At 35.3% G+C, this 22628-nt stretch overlaps 2 protein-coding genes and 1 pseudogene across 2 annotated transcripts; all 3 read left to right on the top strand.

Annotated features, from left to right (window-relative positions):
- Nucleotides 1-6191: 6191 nt before the first annotated feature.
- Nucleotides 6192-11040, top strand: LOC116136319 (ABC transporter F family member 5-like). The gene is made up of 7 exons (XM_031422027.1): nt 6192-7205; nt 7677-8018; nt 9631-9771; nt 9885-10064; nt 10173-10328; nt 10580-10681; nt 10780-11040. Exons 1-7 carry the CDS (start codon nt 6366-6368, stop codon nt 11038-11040), a joined length of 2022 nt encoding a protein of 673 aa, XP_031277887.1. The 5' UTR covers nt 6192-6365.
- A 219-nt stretch (nt 11041-11259) lies between these two features.
- LOC116136320 lies at nt 11260-12966 on the top strand (annotated as a pseudogene).
- Nucleotides 12967-16083: 3117 nt separating this feature from the next.
- LOC116136260 (ABC transporter F family member 5-like) lies at nt 16084-21436 on the top strand. The gene is made up of 9 exons (XM_031421985.1): nt 16084-17097; nt 17569-17910; nt 19361-19501; nt 19614-19793; nt 19902-20057; nt 20309-20410; nt 20509-20637; nt 20842-20946; nt 21029-21436. The coding sequence occupies exons 1-9, from the start codon at nt 16258-16260 to the stop codon at nt 21122-21124; spliced, it is 2091 nt and encodes a 696-aa protein (XP_031277845.1). The 5' UTR covers nt 16084-16257; the 3' UTR covers nt 21125-21436.
- Nucleotides 21437-22628: the final 1192 nt, after the last annotated feature.

Raw genomic sequence — 22628 nt, forward strand, 5'->3', positions numbered from 1 at the left:
AAGACGTTAAATATAATTGATATTAATATTGATGTTGAGTAAGAAGACATTTTAATATTTCTTGTCCTATTAGCCAACTTTGATTCATGGAGACCAAGATATCCCTAAAAAAATCGTTTATTTCACTGTGTTTAATATTCTTGATGATATTTATTTTTAAGTGTATTGGATGCGTTTATTTAGTTATAAAAATGGTAATGTAAAAGGATAATTTTCTCTATATGGTGAGAAGATGCATGTTCCTACTATTAGAGGGTGGGATATTTGTTTTTAAGTGTGAAAAATGTATTTACTTAGTTATGAAGATCGTATTATAAAAGGATAATTTAGTTCATATGGTGAAAAGACTCGTATTCCTACTATAAGGGGGTCTTTTGATGGTTTTCGAAATTATGAGAATGTATTTGTCATCTAACGAAAGGTTAGAGATATTAAATGACCGCTAAAAGTTTTGATATTTAATTACTAATATGGGCTTGTCTTTGTTTCTTAATTACGAGATTGCCCTCCGCAACACGCTTTCGCCTTGTTCTGTCTGTCGAGACCTTTACCCTTTAAGGTTCCGTGGCCCTATGTCCTTTTGCTAGCTGTCTCCACTCCACCCTCTCCACCGCAACGTTACCTTTTTAACCTTTAACTTCCTCTTTTCTTCTTATCATAACATTAACGGTCCAATAACGTTTAAAAATCGGAAAGAAATTTCGATTATTATTTGATTGAAAATGAATCGATTATTATAATTTTGGTTAATAATCTCATTAAATGAATTTAGTTTTTGGATTTATCCAAACTTACAAGAGATTAGGTATTGATCCATCGGGAGGTTATAAACGTAATTGTAATTATTATCTTTTTAGTTATTAACTTCCTCTTTTCTATTTAGCAAAACAATATTGCATTTATGATTAGATAATGTTCATGAGATAGAGAAGAGGTTTTGATAATGAAGCTTTTTTCATCTGTTATTATTGATCGAAAAATATCTATTATAATTCATAACATTATAATAGTATAATATGATCAATAACGTTATTAAATCAGTTTAGTCGGTAGACCAATCCTAATTTATAAATATTTAGGAACCAAATATTGATAGATGGAGAGAGAGTTGATACAAGTGTCGTGATATTATTATAGTAACACAAATTTTTATGTCGTATCTTTTTAACACATGGAATTACCCAATTAAAACATTTTTTTACAACACATGCAAATTTGCTATGAAAAGTAATATATCTTGTTGTATATGGTTTTCCCGTCAAGCTCGGGCCAATGCGAGGATATAGTTTGGCCTAGAATGATCTCGGCAATTATGATTGATTGACCCAGCATAAACCCGTCGAGCGGTAGCTCGACCAAGCACAAGCTAGTCACAGACAATCCCAAGAATCAATCAATCAATCTCCAGATTACTTCAGATCCCAGATATCACGAGAATGACTAAATCAATAGTTATCATTGCACAATCATAGCGCTCAATCACAAGGATGTCATAATTGTTATTCAAATGATTTGTGATCCCCTTAATTTTACTCTTTCCTTTATGTAATTCTTGTATGTAAACTCCCTAAAACGGTGAGAAGGGGGATACGAATTATAGATTGAAACTACATTGCAAGCTCTCACAACATATACAAAAAACACAGTGGACGTAGGCTGTTAACTTTGCCGAACCACATTAAAAGTTCTCTTTGTCATTTACTTTCTGGCGTTATCATTCACTCATCACTGATTACCCGTAACCACGCGCACTTCAGTTTCGATCCCGATTAGGTCGAATGGATCACGCTGGTTGGTGCAGATTTTTATATCAACAGATCTAATGGAAAAAGCAATAGAAACTTAGCTATTAAGAGTTATTTTTTATGATAATATTAAATGAGATTATATAATTTAATCATGGTTCATCAATTATAGTAACATAAATAGAGAATAATTATATATAAATATAAGGTATTTTTTTTTTTTTTTAACCATTACCCTTATGGTTGGACAGCAAAACTTTAAATATCTGTTTGGATCATCCAGAGGTCTTATGTTCGAGTCTTCATTGGGCTTGTTGTAGGAGACACCCCGAAATTAGTTAAAATACGCATAAACTGGCCCCAAACACCCTAATTATAAAAAAAATATAATTTTTATTTATTTTTAATATAATAAATGGGTATTTATAATTTAATAATTTAAAATTCTCAACCCAAACAGAAGTCAAGTCACCTTCTTGATATTATAATTTAGAGTTTATTTTTGTTATCAATTTTTGAATGAGGATGGTGATAGTAAATTGGTTATCATAAAGAATAAATCTCTTGTGGTGGCTGTGGTCGATTATGCTTAAACAAATTATTAATAATTTATTATAATTAAGAGATTAATTTATATTGAACCTACTGGGAATTGAATTCGTGGATCAAATTCTTTGACTCTTCTTCTTATTAGGGTAAAGAATTAAAGTCAAAAGATTATATGTCAACTCATATGATCTTAAGCTGAATATTATACATTAAGAATAATTCAAAATACCAATATTTATTAAGATTATATACAATAGAACAAAGGTCTAATAATTTTTTTTAAATTAAATTGAAATAAGTTAGATGGGTTTATCTCATTTACCCCATCGTTTAATATAAATACACTTAAAAAAATATTATATACCTTTAGAATTACAAAAATCTCATACAAATATTAAAATTAAAAAAAATATAAAATATTAAATGAGTAAATGACATTCGAAACTATGAATTAATTAAAAAAAATTCTATTTAATCTTTAGTGAATAATTTAGTTTGCATTATTTTCAATGACATTGACCATTATAAAACAATTTTCTATTTAATCTGGATGTTGAAATTTTGTCAAATAATTATTAAAAAAATTTAGAAATAATATTAATTTTTTCTTTTTTACCTTGAATTATTTTTTCTTATTCAAAATGGTTATCAATATTCGCCATATCGATACTATCCCATATCATATAGAAAGATTATTAAGAATTTATTTTCAATTTTTGCACATAAATTCCAAGTTCCAACTATGTTTCTACACATTTAGCCTATTAATTAACTTAGATTAATTAATAATTTGAACAATGTTAGGTCTCAATCAATTTCAATCCTAAAAAGACAATATTAAAAAGACAAAAAAGAAAAAAAAATCCCAAACACCCCAGTTATCCCAAAAAAAATAAAAATAAAAGTGATTAGCGATAATAACTCCTTAAATTTTGGTTAATTATTATGAAGAGATCCAATTAATTTGGAGTCAAATGGGTTGTCTTTATTTAAACTCTATTATTGCTTTACAAGGTCAATTTGGTCATTTCAGGCTATTGCCAACCACACATTACTTAATTTGTCACACTCTATCAGCCTCACAACATTTAATATCATAATCTTATATTATATTATGTGACTAAAGTTTATTAAATCAAATACAGAACATGATGGGAATGAGAATATTGTATAATTAATTCTAGATTTTTTTGCGTATAATATTAATCAAACCCAAGACAGAGAGTAATATTCTTGAGCACTTTAGATAAAGTGAACTAAACCCTCAAAGCATATATTATAATGTAGATTTTTTCTTAACATTGTCGTATATTAACAGTATCAAATATGTAAACTTTATAGATAGGTTTATTTTTTATTTTCTGAGATCGGTTAATATGAAACATATTCACTATTAATTATATGGTTTTTAATTTTTTTTTTAGTAATTCTCAGAGATGGTGAACACGTCAATGGTAAATGAAATAAACTATTAAAATAAAAAAATATTATATACCTTTAAAATTACAAAAATCTCATAGAAATAGCACACACGTGGGTGAATCCCATGACATATAGATCTTTGAGGGGCTTAAATGTTTGGATTTTATAGTTAGGTTGGAATACAATTGGGCCACAAAGATTTTTTTTTTCCCTTGTCTTTTGGTAGCTCGAAGCTTGTCATAAATGACTCATCTCCCTCTTGGTGACAACAATATCAATATATGAAATTTACATATATCTATGATAAATTTAAGAGTTAAGATTAACCTCCGGAAGTTTAATTAAATAATAAAAATTTATTTACCGTTAAGTTTTAAGTGTTATAATAAATGGCAAAATGATAACTTTTAATTATGTAACTTTTAATGATAGACTAACGGTTCACTAATGAGATATTTTGTTATTTAGGAACCCTTGAGAGAATTTTTGTTTCATGAAAATTGTGAAAATTTTACCAGAATTAGGTCCACTTTGTGGCTTCTGAGCCAATTTTTTTTTTTTTTTTTTTTTTTTAATCAGGGTGTTCAAACAAGCTTGTATGTATATCAATTAATCTCAATGACACAAATGTGGTAGGTGACCATTTTGTAGGACTCGAAAACAATACCTTTATGTAATCCACCCAAATAAACTAAAGTGTTGCTGTCCCGGGACAAGGCTAATGGTCATGTGTGCCAAACTTTGTTGCCAACATTTTGAAAATCAAGCTCCTAAAATTAAAACTTAGTGTACAAGACATTATAGCTTATAATAATTCCTATGGTCCATGGCAAATTATTTGTCAAAAATGGACAAATCTCATTTAATTGACAACTATTTTCCTTTACAAAGTCTTCTCGACCACAAAGATTATAAATTACTTTAGAAATAAAGAATACCAAGACAGAGGACAAATTCTTCAACGTAGAAAATTTGTCAAAGATTCTCTCGTTAAAATCTTGTTCAAACATGATAATTTTAATATCAAAGAGATTTCTCATTTTCAATGTTGGACCCATTTGAGAGGCAATGGGGTCATACCCCCCACTCTCAAGCTTTTTTAAACTTTTGTTGGTTTAGTCGTAGTTCTATTCTGTTTTATATAAAACGTGTTTGTGTTTTTAGATATTAAAAAACATTCAAAACATATTTGATTTATGATTCTAGAGAACATAAGTGTTTACCTTCATTGAGTGAGGTGTAGTGGCTAATTTATCTATTAATGAGGGGGAAATTGATAAAATCGATCACGATTTGAAAGTCCATAAAGTGAAGGCCCAAGGAGCCCAACAAGATTTTTTGGGCTACCATTACTATGAGCTAGAGCACAAGAATATTCATCCTGAGAGAATTTTATTTTGATCCTTGAGATTTAGATTAATTAACACTTTAGTTCCTTAAAAAGAACTGTTGGTCATTGTAAAATCAGAAAACAACACATTTAGGTCCCTTAAACAAGGACTAAAATAACACATTTCAACTTGAGCTGAGCTGACACAAGCGGCGTCTTGGTTTCGATTGGCAGAGTTTTGGCCGAGCAATTTGGCTTCGACGCTGAGAACGATTCATGTCATCATGGATTTGCGAAGCCTAAAACACCTCTCGCTTGTATTGTCTTCAGGCGAGAAATGAAGAAGGTTTAATTTTGGGCTGGATTGGACTGGGCTGGGCTGGGCTGGGCTTTTAGATCCAAGAAGCCATATTGGGCCCGATACCTTGGACTTTATAAATTTTGATAAGAAAGGCATTATTTAATTTAAAATAAAATAATAAAATTGTGATTTATAATATATATTTTTCGTAAAGTATGAAAAGATTATATAAACACGTGGCAAGTTTAGAGTCTTGCATTAAATTACACATGGCAGTAAAGTACAAAAGGGTCTCACTCACTAAATTTCAGCCAACAAAATCTACACCACAAGACTTGTAAATTCATTATCTCCAATTCTCCATCAACTATCAACTTTGTGCTTCTTGGCCACAAAATTATTTAATAAACATAATAAATAAAAAAATTAATGACTAAATAATTCCCTCTTAATATTTATGTATAAACTAATTTAATAAATATATTTTGCAATAATATACAAGTCCAGGTTGTTTGCATAATTTTTTGTGAATTTTTCTTTTTGTTTGGTTAAAAAATATATAAAAAAAGTCTTAGTTTTTACTTATCAAAAAATTTTAATATATAAAAATAGATCAAATCAAATTTATGAAATATATTAAAAATATTTATAAAATTTCAACATTTTGTGTAATCTAAAAAAGAGTTTATGGGTCTTTTATAAGTCGTAAAATAATTTATTAATAATTATTTGTATTTATTTGAGAAAAAAATAAATAACAAAAAAAGTATTTTCTTTTAAATTATTTTATTTTTTAATATTGTAATTTAATTTTCTATTTTGTTTCTTGCAAAAACATCAATATCTTCCCAAAACTTTTCATGGCCTGAACACTGTTGAGATTCAAGAAGAGAGGGAGAGACTGAGAGAGTTTCTCTTCTTCTTCAAACTTCAATAGAGGAAACTCACACTTCACAAAAATTTTCCCACTCTTTCCCTCAGTTTCCCTCACTTCCCCACGCTGTCTCGCTATCCAAACATGGACATAACAACCAATCTCCACGGCCTCGACATCCGGTCCTCCTTTTTAACTACCTTCCAGCCCCGTCTTCGGCCATTTTACGCGGCGAAACCCTCTGCACCACTCAATTTGCTCCCAAAACAACAAAGACTCAAAATCACCGCCCAAGTCTCCACAACCATGCTCGAAAAATCGCCTGCTGAGACCGCCGAAAACGACATCGAATCGTTGTTCTCAAAGGACTCCGATGACAACAATTTTGACTACAAGAAGCGCGGAAACGGGAAACAATCAAACGGCGCGTCGAGCGTGTCGTCCGGAGTGAAGCTGGAGAATATAAGCAAGAGTTATAAGGGCGTGACTGTGTTAAAAAACGTAACTTGGGAGGTTAAGAAGGGGGAAAAAGTCGGGTTAGTGGGTGTAAATGGGGCGGGGAAGACGACCCAGATGAGGATAATTACGGGTCAAGAAGAACCCGATTCGGGGGATGTGGTGAGGGCGAAAAGTAATATGAAAATCGCGTTTTTGAGCCAAGAATTTGAGGTTTCGATGACTAGAACGGTGAGGGAAGAGTTTATGAGTGCGTTTAAGGAGGAGATGGAGATTGCCGGGCGGTTGGAGAGGGTGCAGAAGGCCATGGAGGGGGCGGTGGAGGATATGGAGTTGATGGGGAGGCTGTTGGATGAGTTTGACTTGCTGCAAAGAAGAGCCGGGGATGCGGACTTGAGTGTGTTGGATTCGAAAGTGAGTAAGTTGATGCCGGAGTTGGGGTTTGCCCCGGAGGATGGAGATAGGTTGGTTGCTTCGTTTAGTAGTGGGTGGCAAATGAGAATGTCGCTTGGGAAGATTTTGTTGCAGGTATATTTTGATGAGAAGTTTGTGTTTATCATTGTTTATGGTTACTCTTTTATGTGTATGGCTTACATGATGATGATTAGTTGGGCAAAGTTTGATTAGCTTAACTATGAGAGTGTAGTCGAAAGGAGTTTACTTCGCTGTGAAAAGCATGTTTAAATTTGAGTTTGCTAAACAAGCTTGACTGTGGAATAGCCAGTTTCAGGAGAATGCTTTTTCGCTTTTATGGTTGATTGTGTGAGATAATTTATATAGGACGCAGTGAGGATTGTTTGGTGCTGAGACAGCTCGAATGGAAGTTGTTCTAATTCTTGGATTATTGTTACTACTGTAGGGTTGCAATTGACGTTATGAATAGTATTTATGGTTTATGCTATGATGTGCGGTTATTGTTGTTTAATAGTAAGTGTAGATGACATTTATTATAATGCCTGGTATTGATGGTTCATTGTTGATGTATGTCTCTGTCTGCAGGATCCAGATTTGTTACTTTTGGATGAGCCTACAAATCACCTTGATCTTGACACGATAGAGTGGCTTGAAGGTTACCTCAGCAAGCAAGATGTGCCAATGGTTATCATATCTCATGACAGGGCTTTTCTTGATCAGCTTTGTACGAAAATTGTGGAAACTGAAATGGGTGTGGCCAGGACTTATGAGGGAAATTATTCTCAGTACGTCATACAAAAGGCGGCATCAATTGAAGCTCAGTATGCTGCTTGGGAGAAGCAGCAGAAGGAAATTGAGCAGACAAAAGACTTAATAAGCAGGTTAGGTGCAGGGGCGAATTCTGGACGTGCTTCTTCTGCTGAAAAGGTACACTGAGATATACTGATCTTACTTAGTAGGGTCTGAGAACGTTATGAACTGTACTAATCTTAATAATTGTTGCAGCTCTTTGATATTATCAGCATTTTGTTGTAAACATAAGTTAGGGACATCACTGCAAAGCATATTTTTCATCGTGAATTGCAGAATTCATACACCTAGCACCACTTTCCTCTGGAGATCTTGAATTTATATCTTCCATGAAATGCATTTATCTCATAGCATTCTAATACTTATGATTGAAAGTCTGAATTCATCCAGCATCTTTTAGCTAATCAGAGACAATTCTATTTCAGTCAATACTCAATTGGTCGATTAATGGATTTTCATTTCCCTCTTTGATGCAACAATCGTTGGAGCTGGTTTTATTTTGGAAAAATATATTTGTTAGTCATTTGATACAACTATGATTAAATTGTCTCCTTCATTTTGCACAGTTTTTCTTAGGGGTGATTGGGTCTGGGTATCCTGGGAACCGGAACCGGAACCAGTCGATTCCTAAAATTAGGAACCGGAACCGGTCGGTTCCTAAATTTAGGAACCGAAACCGAAACTAGAACCGATCGGTTCCTCAATTGCTTCGGGTACCTTGGATAATCACAGGGTCTGGTTTCGGTTCCGGTTCTGAGTACCCTGGATAATCACAGGTTCCGGTTCTGGGTACCCTGAATAATTATATTGGTCCCTGTAACTTTACAAAATGACAAAAAACCTGTAAAATTTACTAATGCACCCCCATTTGTTTAAATATTCTATAACAATATAACTTTTTCCTTATTAATTAATTTCAATATTTCAAATAATTTTAATATATAGTCTTACTTTTAATATATAGTGTAAGACTATATATTAAAATTATTCATAGCTTCTTCATATCCAAAATCCAAAATGTTCACTAGCTATGTATATAGTCTAGTGGTAAACTTTATTAAACCCCCTATGTTGTATACTAGTTATGTATAAACCGCGGTTCTTTTCCTGGTTCCTTGCAGGGTACCTTGTTACCGGTTCCTAGTAGGGTGCCCTATTCTAGGTTTCGGTTCCAGTTCCTGGTTCCTAGAATGAAGGAACCGAAACCGAAACCGAAACCGAAACAGAAACCAGAACCGGTCCCAGTTCCTATTTTTTAGAACTAGAACCTACCCTGTGAAGGCCGGTTCCGGTTCCTACCAAGAGCTGGGACCCCGGGTACCCGCCGGTTCTGGGAAGAACCTATTTTCATGCTCAACCCTAGACTTTTTCTGACTTGATTTTCCTTTGGTCTTGCTTCTTTTGGATGGTCTTTTGGCCTCGTAAATGACTACTAAATGAAGTGGTTGGAGATATTGATATTGATAGGAACCCACTCCAATAACTCAATAATTTGGGCTGGGCCATGGGTCTTTCATGGGCTTGGGTAGAACTCTCCTTGGAAAACCGGCTTGTCAAGGGAGGGTGCCCAAGCCTTTATAACCCACATGCCCACCCTTTTCCCTTTCAATGTGGGATCCCAACAGATACTCAAATTTTATGAGATGGCATCTATCTTTTTCATTTTGTGGATACTGGATTCCTGAACCTAACACATCCATTTCTGAATTTCTTTTTTGGATGAGAACAGAAGCTGGAGAGGCTTCTAGAAGAGGACCAAATTGAGAAGCCATTCCAACGGAAACAAATGAAAATTAGGTTCCCAGAGCGAGGAAGAAGTGGAAGATCTGTTGTCACAATTAAGAATCTGGAATTTGGCTATGAGGATAAAGTGAGTTGACATATCGGTTTAGATTACACTAGGGAGTGGCTGCCGGAAATTTTTTTTACTTTATTTTTGTCTAATACAATTAAGTTCTTACATTAATTTGCATTTTGTGCCAGATGCTGTTTAACAGGGCAAATCTCACAATTGAAAGGGGAGAGAAAATTGCCATTATAGGCCCAAATGGTTGTGGTAAAAGTACTTTGCTGAAAATGATAATGGGTTTAGAGAAGCCAAGTGGAGGTCAAGTTATTCTTGGAGAACATAATGTCCTACCAAACTATTTTGAGCAGAATCAGGTGTGCTGCTTTTGTCAAAGGTTTTTTATGTGACCTCTGTGTTACTAGCTAACGTCTATTGTACATATTACTTGCAACTGCTGATCAGTTAAATGACTTCTCTTTTAGGCTGAGGCACTTGATTTGGATAAAACAGTGCTTGAGACAGTAGCAGAAGTTGCTGAGGACTGGAGAATTGATGATATAAAGGGACTTCTTGGCCGTTGTAATTTCAAAGCTGATATGCTTGACAGAAAGGTTTCCCTTTTGAGTGGTGGTGAGAAGGTAAATAAAAAATGGTGTGCTTTTTGATAAGTATTTTATCTCTTCTGTGAACAATTATTCAACTTTCATGGGCTTTACTGAAAGCATCGCGCTTTAAGTCTTACTGAAAACTGCTTTTATGGTTTTAGTATGTTAGTATCACATACTTTACCACCAATGTTCCATTATTATGTGTGCTTGTCCTGATTTTGTGGTTGAATTTCAACTAAATGTGGCTTGCATTTTGATTGTTTTCCCCGTCTTTCATTTAGGCTCGCCTTGCTTTTTGCAAATTCATGGTAAAACCGTCAACTCTTCTCGTTTTGGATGAACCAACTAATCACTTGGATATACCTTCAAAAGAGATGCTCGAGGTTTGATTTTTTTTCTTCAATTTTTTCTTTTAAATTATTTTCCTACGTTTATTAATTTACTCTAAATTTATTCTACAAACTCATTATTGTTCTATCAGGAGGCAATAGCGGAGTACACGGGCACAGTCATCACAGTTTCTCATGATCGATACTTCATAAAGCAAATAGTTAATAGAGTGGTGGAAGTTAAAGACTGCAATTTACAGGATTATGCCGGTGACTACAACGTATGTGCCTTCTTTTACTTTTTTCTTTCTTTCTCCCTTTCTTTAAGCTTTGATATGTTTTCTAGCTCTCTACAAAATCAAATAAACCCAGTGCAGCTCTGTATTCCGTTGCTCTGTCATGCTTTTAGTTGATTTTTTTTTTTTTTTATTTGAGAAAAAATAAATAACAAAAAAAGTATTTTCTTTTAAATTATTTTATTTTTAATATTGTAATTAATTTTCTATTTTGTTTCTTGCAAAACATCAATATCTTCCCAAAACTTTTCATGGCCTGAACACTGTTGAGATCAGAAGAGAGGGAGAGACTGAGAGAGTTTCTCTTCTTCTTCAAACTTCATAAGGAAACACACTTCACAAAAATTTTCCCACTCTTTCCCTCAGTTTCCCTCACTTCCCCACGCTGTCTCGCTATCCAAACATGGACATAACAACCAATCTCCCCCGCCTCGACATCCGGTCCTCCTTTTAAACTACCTTCCAGCCCCGTCTTCGGCCATTTTACGCGGCGAAACCCTCTGCACCACTCAATTTGCTCCCAAAACAACAAAGACTCAAAATCACCGCCCAAGTCTCCACAACCATGCTCGAAAAATCGCCTGCTGAGACCGCCGAAAACGACATCGATCGTTGTTCTCAAAGGACTCCGATGACAACAATTTTGACTACAAGAACGCGGAAACGGGAAACAATCAAACGGCGCGTCGAGCGTGTCGTCCGGAGTGAAGCTGGAGAATATAAGCAGAGTTATAAGGCGGACTGTGTTAAAAAACGTAACTTGGGAGGTTAAGAAGGAAAAAGTCGGGTTAGTGGGTGTAAATGGGGCGGGGAAGACGACCCAGATGAGGATAATTACGGGTCGAAGAACCCGATTCGGGGATTTGGTGAGGGCGAAAAGTAATATGAAAATCGCGTTTTTGAGCCAAGAATTTGAGGTTTCGATGACTAGAACGGTGAGGGAAGAGTTTATGAGTGCGTTTAAGGAGGAGATGGAGATTGCCGGGCGGTTGGAGAGGGTGCAGAAGGCCATGAGGGGGCGGTGGAGGATATGGAGTGTGGGGGAGGCTGTTGGATGAGTTTGACTTGCTGCAAAGAAGAGCTGGGGATGCGGACTTGAGTGTGTTGGATTCGAAAGTGGTAAGTTGATGCCGGAGTTGGGGTTTGTGCCGGAGGATGGAGATAGGTTGGTTGCTTCGTTTAGTAGTGGGTGGCAAATGAGAATGTCGCTTGGGAAGATTTTGCTGCAGGTATATTTTGATGAGAAGTTTGTGTTTATCATTGTTTATGGTTACTCTTTTATGTTATGGCTTACATGATGAAGATTAGTTGGGCAAAGTTGATTAGCTTAACTATGAGAGTGTAGTCGAAGGAGCTTACTTCGCTCTGAAGAGCATGTTTAAATTTGAGTTTGCTAAACAAGCTTGACTGTGGAATAGCCAGTTTCAGGAGATGCTTTTTCGCTTTTATGGTTGATTGTGTGAGATAATTATATAGGACGCAGTGAGGATGTTTGGTGCTGAGACGCTCGAATGGAAGTTGTTCTAATTCTTGGATTATTGTTACTACTGTAGGGTTGCAATTGACGTTATGAATATTATTTATGGTTTTGCTATGATGTGCGGTTTGTTGTTTATAGTAAGTGTAGATGACATTTATTATAATGCCTGGTATTGATGGTTCATTGTTGATGTATTTCTCTGTCTGCAGGATCCAGATTTGTTACTTTTGGATAGCCTACAAATCACCTTGATCTTGACACGATAGAGTGGCTGAAGGTTACCTCAGCAAGCAAGATGTGCCAATGGTTATCATATCTCATCAGGGCTTTTCTTGATCAGCTTTGTACGAAAATTGTGGAAACTGAAATGGGTGTGGCTAGGACTTATGAGGGAAATTATTCTCAGTACTTCATACAAAAGGCGGCATCAATTGAAGCTCAGTATCTGCTTGGGAGAAGCAGCAGAAGGAAATTGAGCAGACAAAAGACTTAATAAGCAGGTTAGGTGCGGGCGCAATTCTGGACGTGCTTCTTCTGCTAAAAGGTACACTGAGATATACTGATCTTACTTAGTAGGGTCTGAGAACTGTTATGACCTGTACTAATCAATAATTGTTGCAGCTCTTTGATATTATCAGCATTTTGTTGTAAACATAAGTTAGGGACATCACTGCAAGCATTTTTTCATCGTGAATTGCAGAATTCATACACCTAGCACCACTTTCCTCTGGAGATCTTGAATTTATATCTTCCATGAAATGCTTTATCTCATAGCATTCTATACTTATGATTGAAAGTCTGAATTCATCCACATCTTTTACTAATCAGAGACAATTCTATTTCAGTCAATACTCAATGGTTCGATTAATGGATTTTCATTTCCCTCTTTGATGCAACAATCGTTGAGCTGGTTTTTTTTTGGAAAAATTATTTGTTAGTCATTTGATACAACTATGATTAAATTGTCTCCTTCATTTTGCACAGTTTTTCTTAGGGGTGATTGGGTCTGGGTATCCTGGGAACCGGAACCGGAACCAGTCGATTCCTAAAATTAGGAACCGAACCGGTCGGTTTTCGTAACATTGTCGTATATTAACAGTATCAAATATGTAAACTTTATAGATAGGTTTATTTTTTATTTTCTGAGATCGGTTAATATGAAACATATTCACTATTAATTATATGGTTTTTAATTTTTTTTTTAGTAATTCTCAGAGATGGTGAACACGTCAATGGTAAATGCAATAAACTATTAAAATTAAAAGAAAAAATTATATACCTTTAAAATTACAAAAATCTCATAGAAATAGCACACACGTGGGTGAATCCCATGACATATAGATCTTTGAGGGGCTTAAATGTTTGGATTTTATAGTTAGGTTGGAATACAATTGGGCCACAAAGATTTTTTTTTTTCCCTTGTCTTTTGGTAGCTCGAAGCTTGTCATAAATGACTCATCTCCCTCTTGGTGACAACAATATCAATATATGAAATTTACATATATCTATGATAAATTTAAGAGTTAAGATTAACCTCCGGAAGTTTAATTAAATAATAAAAATTTATTTACCGTTAAGTTTTAAGTGTTATAATAAATGGCAAAATGATAACTTATAACTATGTAACGTCTAATGATAGACTAACGGTTCACTAATGAGATATTTTTGTTATTTAGGAACCTTCGAGAAAATTTTTGTTTCGTGAAAATTGTCAAAATCTTACTAGAATTAGGTCCACTTTGTGGCTTCTGACCCAATATATATATATATTTTTTTTAACCTATGTGTCCAGATAAATTTGCGTGTATCTCAACTAATCTTAATGACACAAATGTGATAGGTGACATTTTTGTAGCGACTCGAAGACAAGTCCTTTATGTAAGCCACCCAGATAAACTAAAGTCTTGCTGTCCCGGGACAAGGCTAATGGTCATGTGTGCCAAACTTTGTTGCCAACATTTTGAAAATCAAGCTCCTAAAATTAAAATTTAGTGTACAAGACATTATAGCTTATAATAATTCCTATGGTCCATGGCAAATTATTTGTCAAAAATGGACAAATCTCATTTAATTGACAATTATTTTCCTTTACAAAGTCTTCTCGACCACGAAGATTATAAATTACTTTAGAAATAAAGAATACCAAGACAGAGGACAAATTCTTCAACGTAGAAAATTTGTCAAAGATTCTCTCGTTAAAATCTTGTTCAAACATGATAATTTTAATATCAAAGAGATTTCTCATTTTCAATGTTGGACCCATTTGAGAGGCAATGGGGTCATACCCCCCACTCTCAAGCTTTTTTAAACTTTTGTTGGTTTAGTCGTAGTTCTATTCTGTTTTATATAAAACGTGTTTGTGTTTTTAGATATTAAAAAACATTCAAAACATATTTGATTTATGATTCTAGAGAACATAAGTGTTTACCTTCATTGAGTGAGGTGTAGTGGCTAATTTATCTATTAATGAGGGGGAAATTGATAAAATCGATCACGATTTGAAAGTCCATAAAGTGAAGGCCCAAGGAGCCCAACAAGATTTTTTGGGCTACCATTACTATGAGCTAGAGCACAAGAATATTCATCCTGAGAGAATTTTATTTTGATCCTTGAGATTTAGATTAATTAACACTTTAGTTCCTTAAAAAGAACTGTTGGTCATTGTAAAATCAGAAAACAACACATTTAGGTCCCTTAAACAAGGACTAAAATAACACATTTCAACTTGAGCTGAGCTGACACAAGCGGCGTCTTGGTTTCGATTGGCAGAGTTTTGGCCGAGCAATTTGGCTTCGACGCTGAGAACGATTCATGTCATCATGGATTTGCGAAGCCTAAAACACCTCTCGCTTGTATTGTCTTCAGGCGAGAAATGAAGAAGGTTTAATTTTGGGCTGGATTGGACTGGGCTGGGCTGGGCTGGGCTTTTAGATCCAAGAAGCCATATTGGGCCCGATACCTTGGACTTTATAAATTTTGATAAGAAAGGCATTATTTAATTTAAAATAAAATAATAAAATTGTGATTTATAATATATATTTTTCGTAAAGTATGAAAAGATTATATAAACACGTGGCAAGTTTAGAGTCTTGCATTAAATTACACATGGCAGTAAAGTACAAAAGGGTCTCACTCACTAAATTTCAGCCAACAAAATCTACACCACAAGACTTGTAAATTCATTATCTCCAATTCTCCATCAACTATCAACTTTGTGCTTCTTGGCCACAAAATTATTTAATAAACATAATAAATAAAAAAATTAATGACTAAATAATTCCCTCTTAATATTTATGTATAAACTAATTTAATAAATATATTTTGCAATAATATACAAGTCCAGGTTGTTTGCATAATTTTTTGTGAATTTTTCTTTTTGTTTGGTTAAAAAATATATAAAAAAAGTCTTAGTTTTTACTTATCAAAAAATTTTAATATATAAAAATAGATCAAATCAAATTTATGAAATATATTAAAAATATTTATAAAATTTCAACATTTTGTGTAATCTAAAAAAGAGTTTATGGGTCTTTTATAAGTCGTAAAATAATTTATTAATAATTATTTGTATTTATTTGAGAAAAAAATAAATAACAAAAAAAGTATTTTCTTTTAAATTATTTTATTTTTTAATATTGTAATTTAATTTTCTATTTTGTTTCTTGCAAAAACATCAATATCTTCCCAAAACTTTTCATGGCCTGAACACTGTTGAGATTCAAGAAGAGAGGGAGAGACTGAGAGAGTTTCTCTTCTTCTTCAAACTTCAATAGAGGAAACTCACACTTCACAAAAATTTTCCCACTCTTTCCCTCAGTTTCCCTCACTTCCCCACGCTGTCTCGCTATCCAAACATGGACATAACAACCAATCTCCACGGCCTCGACATCCGGTCCTCCTTTTTAACTACCTTCCAGCCCCGTCTTCGGCCATTTTACGCGGCGAAACCCTCTGCACCACTCAATTTGCTCCCAAAACAACAAAGACTCAAAATCACCGCCCAAGTCTCCACAACCATGCTCGAAAAATCGCCTGCTGAGACCGCCGAAAACGACATCGAATCGTTGTTCTCAAAGGACTCCGATGACAACAATTTTGACTACAAGAAGCGCGGAAACGGGAAACAATCAAACGGCGCGTCGAGCGTGTCGTCCGGAGTGAAGCTGGAGAATATAAGCAAGAGTTATAAGGGCGTGACTGTGTTAAAAAACGTAACTTGGGAGGTTAAGAAGGGGGAAAAAGTCGGGTTAGTGGGTGTAAATGGGGCGGGGAAGACGACCCAGATGAGGATAATTACGGGTCAAGAAGAACCCGATTCGGGGGATGTGGTGAGGGCGAAAAGTAATATGAAAATCGCGTTTTTGAGCCAAGAATTTGAGGTTTCGATGACTAGAACGGTGAGGGAAGAGTTTATGAGTGCGTTTAAGGAGGAGATGGAGATTGCCGGGCGGTTGGAGAGGGTGCAGAAGGCCATGGAGGGGGCGGTGGAGGATATGGAGTTGATGGGGAGGCTGTTGGATGAGTTTGACTTGCTGCAAAGAAGAGCCGGGGATGCGGACTTGAGTGTGTTGGATTCGAAAGTGAGTAAGTTGATGCCGGAGTTGGGGTTTGCCCCGGAGGATGGAGATAGGTTGGTTGCTTCGTTTAGTAGTGGGTGGCAAATGAGAATGTCGCTTGGGAAGATTTTGTTGCAGGTATATTTTGATGAGAAGTTTGTGTTTATCATTGTTTATGGTTACTCTTTTATGTGTATGGCTTACATGATGATGATTAGTTGGGCAAAGTTTGATTAGCTTAACTATGAGAGTGTAGTCGAAAGGAGTTTACTTCGCTGTGAAAAGCATGTTTAAATTTGAGTTTGCTAAACAAGCTTGACTGTGGAATAGCCAGTTTCAGGAGAATGCTTTTTCGCTTTTATGGTTGATTGTGTGAGATAATTTATATAGGACGCAGTGAGGATTGTTTGGTGCTGAGACAGCTCGAATGGAAGTTGTTCTAATTCTTGGATTATTGTTACTACTGTAGGGTTGCAATTGACGTTATGAATAGTATTTATGGTTTATGCTATGATGTGCGGTTATTGTTGTTTAATAGTAAGTGTAGATGACATTTATTATAATGCCTGGTATTGATGGTTCATTGTTGATGTATGTCTCTGTCTGCAGGATCCAGATTTGTTACTTTTGGATGAGCCTACAAATCACCTTGATCTTGACACGATAGAGTGGCTTGAAGGTTACCTCAGCAAGCAAGATGTGCCAATGGTTATCATATCTCATGACAGGGCTTTTCTTGATCAGCTTTGTACGAAAATTGTGGAAACTGAAATGGGTGTGGCCAGGACTTATGAGGGAAATTATTCTCAGTACGTCATAGAAAAGGCGGCATCAATTGAAGCTCAGTATGCTGCTTGGGAGAAGCAGCAGAAGGAAATTGAGCAGACAAAAGACTTAATAAGCAGGTTAGGTGCAGGGGCGAATTCTGGACGTGCTTCTTCTGCTGAGAAGGTACACTGAGATATACTGATCTTACTTAGTAGGGTCTGAGAATGTTATGAACTGTACTAATCTTAATAATTGTTTCAGCTCTTTGATATTATCAGCATTTTGTTGTAAACATAAGTTAGGGACATCACTGCAAAGCATATTTTTCATCGTGAATGGTAGAATTCATACACCTAGCACCACTTTCCTCTGGAGATCTTGAATTTATATCTTCCATGAAATGCATTTATCTCATAACATTCTTATACTTATGATTGAAAGTCTGAATTCATCCATCATCTTTTAGCTAATCAGAGACAATTCTATTTCAGTCAATACTCAATTGGTTGATTAATGGATTTTAATTTCCCTCTTTGATGCAACAATCGTTGGAGCTGGTTTTATTTTGGAAAAATATATTTGTTAGTCATTTGATACAACTATGATTAAATTGTCTCTTTCATTTTGCATAGTTTTTCTTAGGGGTGATTGGGTCTGGGTACCTTGGGAACCGAAACCGGAACCGGAACCGGTCAGTTCCTAAATTTAGGAACCGAAACTGGAACTAGAACCGACCGGTTCCTCAATTGCTTCGGGTACCCTGGATAATCACAGGTTCTGGTTTTGGTTCCGGTTCTGAGTACCCTGGATAATCACAGGTTCCGGTTTTGGGTACCCTGAATAATTATATTGGTCCCTGTAACTTTACAAAATGACAAAAAACCTGTAAAATTTACTAATGCACCCCCATTTGTTTAAATATTCTATAACAATATAACTTTTTCCTTATTAATTAATTTCAATATTTCAAATAATTTTAATATATAGTCTTACTTTTAATATATGGTGTAAGACTATATATTAAAATTATTCATAGCTTCTTCATATCCAAAATCCAAAATCCAAAATGTTCACTAGTTATGTATATAGTCTAGTGGTAAAATTTATTAAACCCCCTATGTTGTATACTATTTATGTATAAACCGCGGTTTTTTTCCTGGTTCCTTGCAGGGTACCTTGTTATCGGTTCCTAGCAGGGTGCCCTATTCTAGGTTTCGGTTCCAGTTCCTGGTTCCTAGAATGAAGGAACCGAAACCGAAACCGAAACCGAAACCGAAACCGAAACCGAAACCGAAACCGAAACCAGAACTGGTCCCGGTTCCTATTTTTTAGAACTGGAAACTACCCTGTGAAGGCCGGTTCTGGTTCCTACCGGAGCTGGGACCCCAGGTGCCCGCCGGTTCTAGATAGAACCTATTTTCATGCTCAATCCTAGACTTTTTCTGACTTGATTTTCCTTTGGTCTTGCTTCTTTTGGATGGTCTTTTGGCCTCGTAAATGACTACTAAATTAAGTGGTTGGAGATATTGATACTCAAATTTTATGAGATGGCATTTATCTTTTTCATTTTGTGGATACTGGATTCCTGAACCTAACACATCCATTTCTGAATTTCTTTTTTGGATGAGAACAGAAGCTGGAGAGGCTTCTAGAAGAGGACCAAATTGAGAAGCCATTCCAACGGAAACAAATGAAAATTAGGTTCCCAGAGCGAGGAAGAAGTGGAAGATCTGTTGTCACAATTAAGAATCTGGAATTTGGCTATGAGGATAAAGTGAGTTGACATATCGGTTTAGATTACACTAGGGAGTGGCTGCCGGAAATTTTTTTTACTTTATTTTGTCTAATACAGTTAAGTTCTTACATTAATTTGCATTTTATGCCAGATGCTGTTTAACAGGGCAAATCTCACAATTGAAAGGGGAGAGAAAATTGCCATTATAGGCCCAAATGGTTGTGGTAAAAGTACTTTGCTGAAACTGATAATGGGTTTAGAGAAGCCAAGTGGAGGTCAAGTTATTCTTGGAGAACATAATGTCCTACCAAACTATTTTGAGCAGAATCAGGTGTGCTGCTTTTGTCAAAGGTTTTTTATGTGACCTCTGTGTTACTAGCTAACGTCTGTTGTACATATTACTTGCAACTGCTGATCAGTTAAATGACTTCTCTTTTAGGCTGAGGCACTTGATTTGGATAAAACAGTGCTTGAGACAGTAGCAGAAGTAGCTGAGGACTGGAGAATTGATGATATAAAGGGACTTCTTGGCCGTTGTAATTTCAAAGCTGATATGCTTGACAGAAAGGTTTCCCTTTTGAGTGGTGGTGAGAAGGTAAATAAAAAATGGTGTGCTTTTTGATAAGTATTTTATCTCTTCTGTGAACAATTATTCAACTTTCATGGGCTTTACTGAAAGCATTGCGCTTTAAGTCTTACTGAAAACTGCTTTTATGGTTTTAGTATGTTAGTATCACATACTTTACCACCAATTTTCCATTATTATGTGTGCTTGTCCTGATTTTGTGGTTGAATTTCAACTAAATGTGGCTTGAATTTTGATTGTTTTCCCCGTCTTTCATTTAGGCTCGCCTTGCTTTTTGCAAATTCATGGTAAAACCGTCAACTCTTCTCGTTTTGGATGAACCAACTAATCACTTGGATATACCTTCAAAAGAGATGCTCGAGGTTTGATTTTTTTTCTTCAATTTTTTCTTTTAAATTATTTTCCTACGTTTATTAATTTACTCTAAATTTATTCTACAAACTCATTATTGTTCTATCAGGAGGCAATAGCGGAGTATACGGGCACGGTCATCACAGTTTCTCATGATCGATACTTCATAAAGCAAATAGTTAATAGAGTAGTGGAAGTTAAAGACTGCAATTTACAGGATTATGCCGGTGACTACAACGTATGTGCCTTCTTTTACTTTTTTCTTTCTTTCTCCCTTTCTTTAAGCTTTGATATGTTTTCTAGCTCTCTACAAAATCAAATAAACCCAGTGCAGCTCTGTATTCCGTTGCTCTGTCATGCTTTTAGTTGATTTTTTTTTTTTTTTTAATTGTATTTTTTGGTTTAATCTATGTTCTGACTCTCTGAAATTCATAATTAACAGTATTATCTAGAGAAGAACCTCGAGGCCAGGGAAAGGGAGCTTGAACGAGAGGCAGAGCTCGAGGACAAGGCTCCTAAAGTTAAGGCCAAATCGAAGATGTCAAAGGTAAGTTTGTCTCTGTAATCACACTCGCCTCATATTAGTGTGACAGCAGACTCAGTAATTTTGTTCATTTTATAACAAACAGGCCGAGAAGGAAGCAAGGAAGAAACAGAAAATGAAGGCCTTCCAGGCGGCGAAACAAAAATCAAAAGGACAGAAGAATGCTAAGAGATGGAACTGAATGTTATTTTGTTTTTTTCCTGCTTCCAATACATTTACCAAAGATCATCAATCATTGTTAAAGGTACTTCGACTGCAGAATCGTAGGAGACAATGTGGCCGATAATGATCAAGTAGCCATTCTTGTGTATATAACATAAATAGGCATACTGATTTTAGTACAAAATCAAAGGGTGAAAGGGGAAATGTTGTAACCGGAAATTTGTGCCTTGAGAAGATGTTGTATCCGAAGGCATAAACGCGAGTTCCTGAGTTTCAGGAATGTGTAAGTAAGAATTTATGTTCTATTTATTCAAGTAACCACTTTGAACCCTTTTCCAGATTTTCATGTCTCTTCAATTGACAATGGAATGTTAAACAGTTTGGGCAGATTCAGTAACACAACATGTAAAGTGTTTAAAATTTAAACTTGAAGAAACGTTAGCCTCAAAATGAAGGAGAAGAAGAGAAGAGGATTCACTTGTCCATTGCATAATATTAGATTCCTTGGATTGGGTAAAATTTCATTTGGATTGAACGCTAATATTTAATTTGATATGTTACTCAATGTTTTAATAACCATCCTAGGTGAAACCTGGCAAAGTTGCTAGATCCTAGGTTGACCGGTATAATTAGTTTGATCGGGCGGTCAAACTAGGTGACAATTTTTAAAATTAAGCAAATACATCCTTGAAAATTGTTAAGTCCCTATAGGTTTGAAATTTAGCAAACACACCCTAATACAAATCGGTCGGTGACTGTTTGGCGACACCCTAAATGTAATCCCAATCGTCCCTTGAGCCAATTTCCTAGAAAATCTACCCAAGATTTGGCTGAAATTAGTTTCGAACCAAATCTCACCAACACCGATGTCGGTATTGCACGTCAGATCTCATCGACGCCGACGTCGACAACCCTCCCGATCTTCAATTGTTCGCCATCATCCCAAATTCTAGGGTTTTGAGTGAATAGGGAAAATGTTAACTCGGCTCGTGAAGCTCCCGGGTCCCAGTTAAATCGGTCGGGCTAAACTGGGCCTGGTTTTAAAACAGTGATGATACTTATTCGATAACATTACATATTCTAATAATATTATTGAGTTTTCATAAAATATTAATAATAACAATATTATAACCCGAACTCGCTGACAAAATTTAACATTAAAGTGATTTTGGGTCCATTTGTTTTGTTATGATAAGATTTTAGAACTAATATTGGGTAGTTGAATAGGGTGAGTATTACGAGGTAAAATTTAAAAATTCACAAAAAAACCCTTTGATGCGTTGGAAAGTTTAGCCAGAGTGTAAAGAAAAGGGATGTATAGCATATTCGTTGATTGTCCCAACATAAGTGTAGGTAAAGTCTTGGTTTTCATAGGGTATGCGTTGGAAAGTAAAAATGACATGTGAAGACTGGAGGTTTTCTCTGTTGCAGAGGGTCTCTTTTGCTTTGAAAAGGCTTATCCAACAGGATATGGGATAAAACCATTCAAGAAAGGTTTGAAAGAGATAAGCCTGAAAGTTGGG

Source organism: Pistacia vera, unplaced genomic scaffold (genome assembly GCF_008641045.1).
Source record: "Pistacia vera cultivar Batoury unplaced genomic scaffold, PisVer_v2 Contig310, whole genome shotgun sequence".
In the NCBI taxonomy this organism is placed as follows: Eukaryota; Viridiplantae; Streptophyta; class Magnoliopsida; order Sapindales; family Anacardiaceae; genus Pistacia; species Pistacia vera.

Coding starts and splice junctions, on each gene's coding strand:
- LOC116136319 (XM_031422027.1), top strand. CDS start 6,366: ATGGACATAACAACCAATCTCCACGGCCTCGACATCCGGTCCTCCTTT. Junction 8,019..9,630: donor GTGCTTCTTCTGCTGAAAAG/GTACACTGAGAT, acceptor GGATGAGAACAG/AAGCTGGAGAGGCTTCTAGA. Junction 10,682..10,779: donor CTTCAAAAGAGATGCTCGAG/GTTTGATTTTTT, acceptor TTGTTCTATCAG/GAGGCAATAGCGGAGTACAC.
- LOC116136260 (XM_031421985.1), top strand. CDS start 16,258: ATGGACATAACAACCAATCTCCACGGCCTCGACATCCGGTCCTCCTTT. Junction 17,098..17,568: donor TTGGGAAGATTTTGTTGCAG/GTATATTTTGAT, acceptor CTCTGTCTGCAG/GATCCAGATTTGTTACTTTT. Junction 20,947..21,028: donor CCAAATCGAAGATGTCAAAG/GTAAGTTTGTCT, acceptor TATAACAAACAG/GCCGAGAAGGAAGCAAGGAA.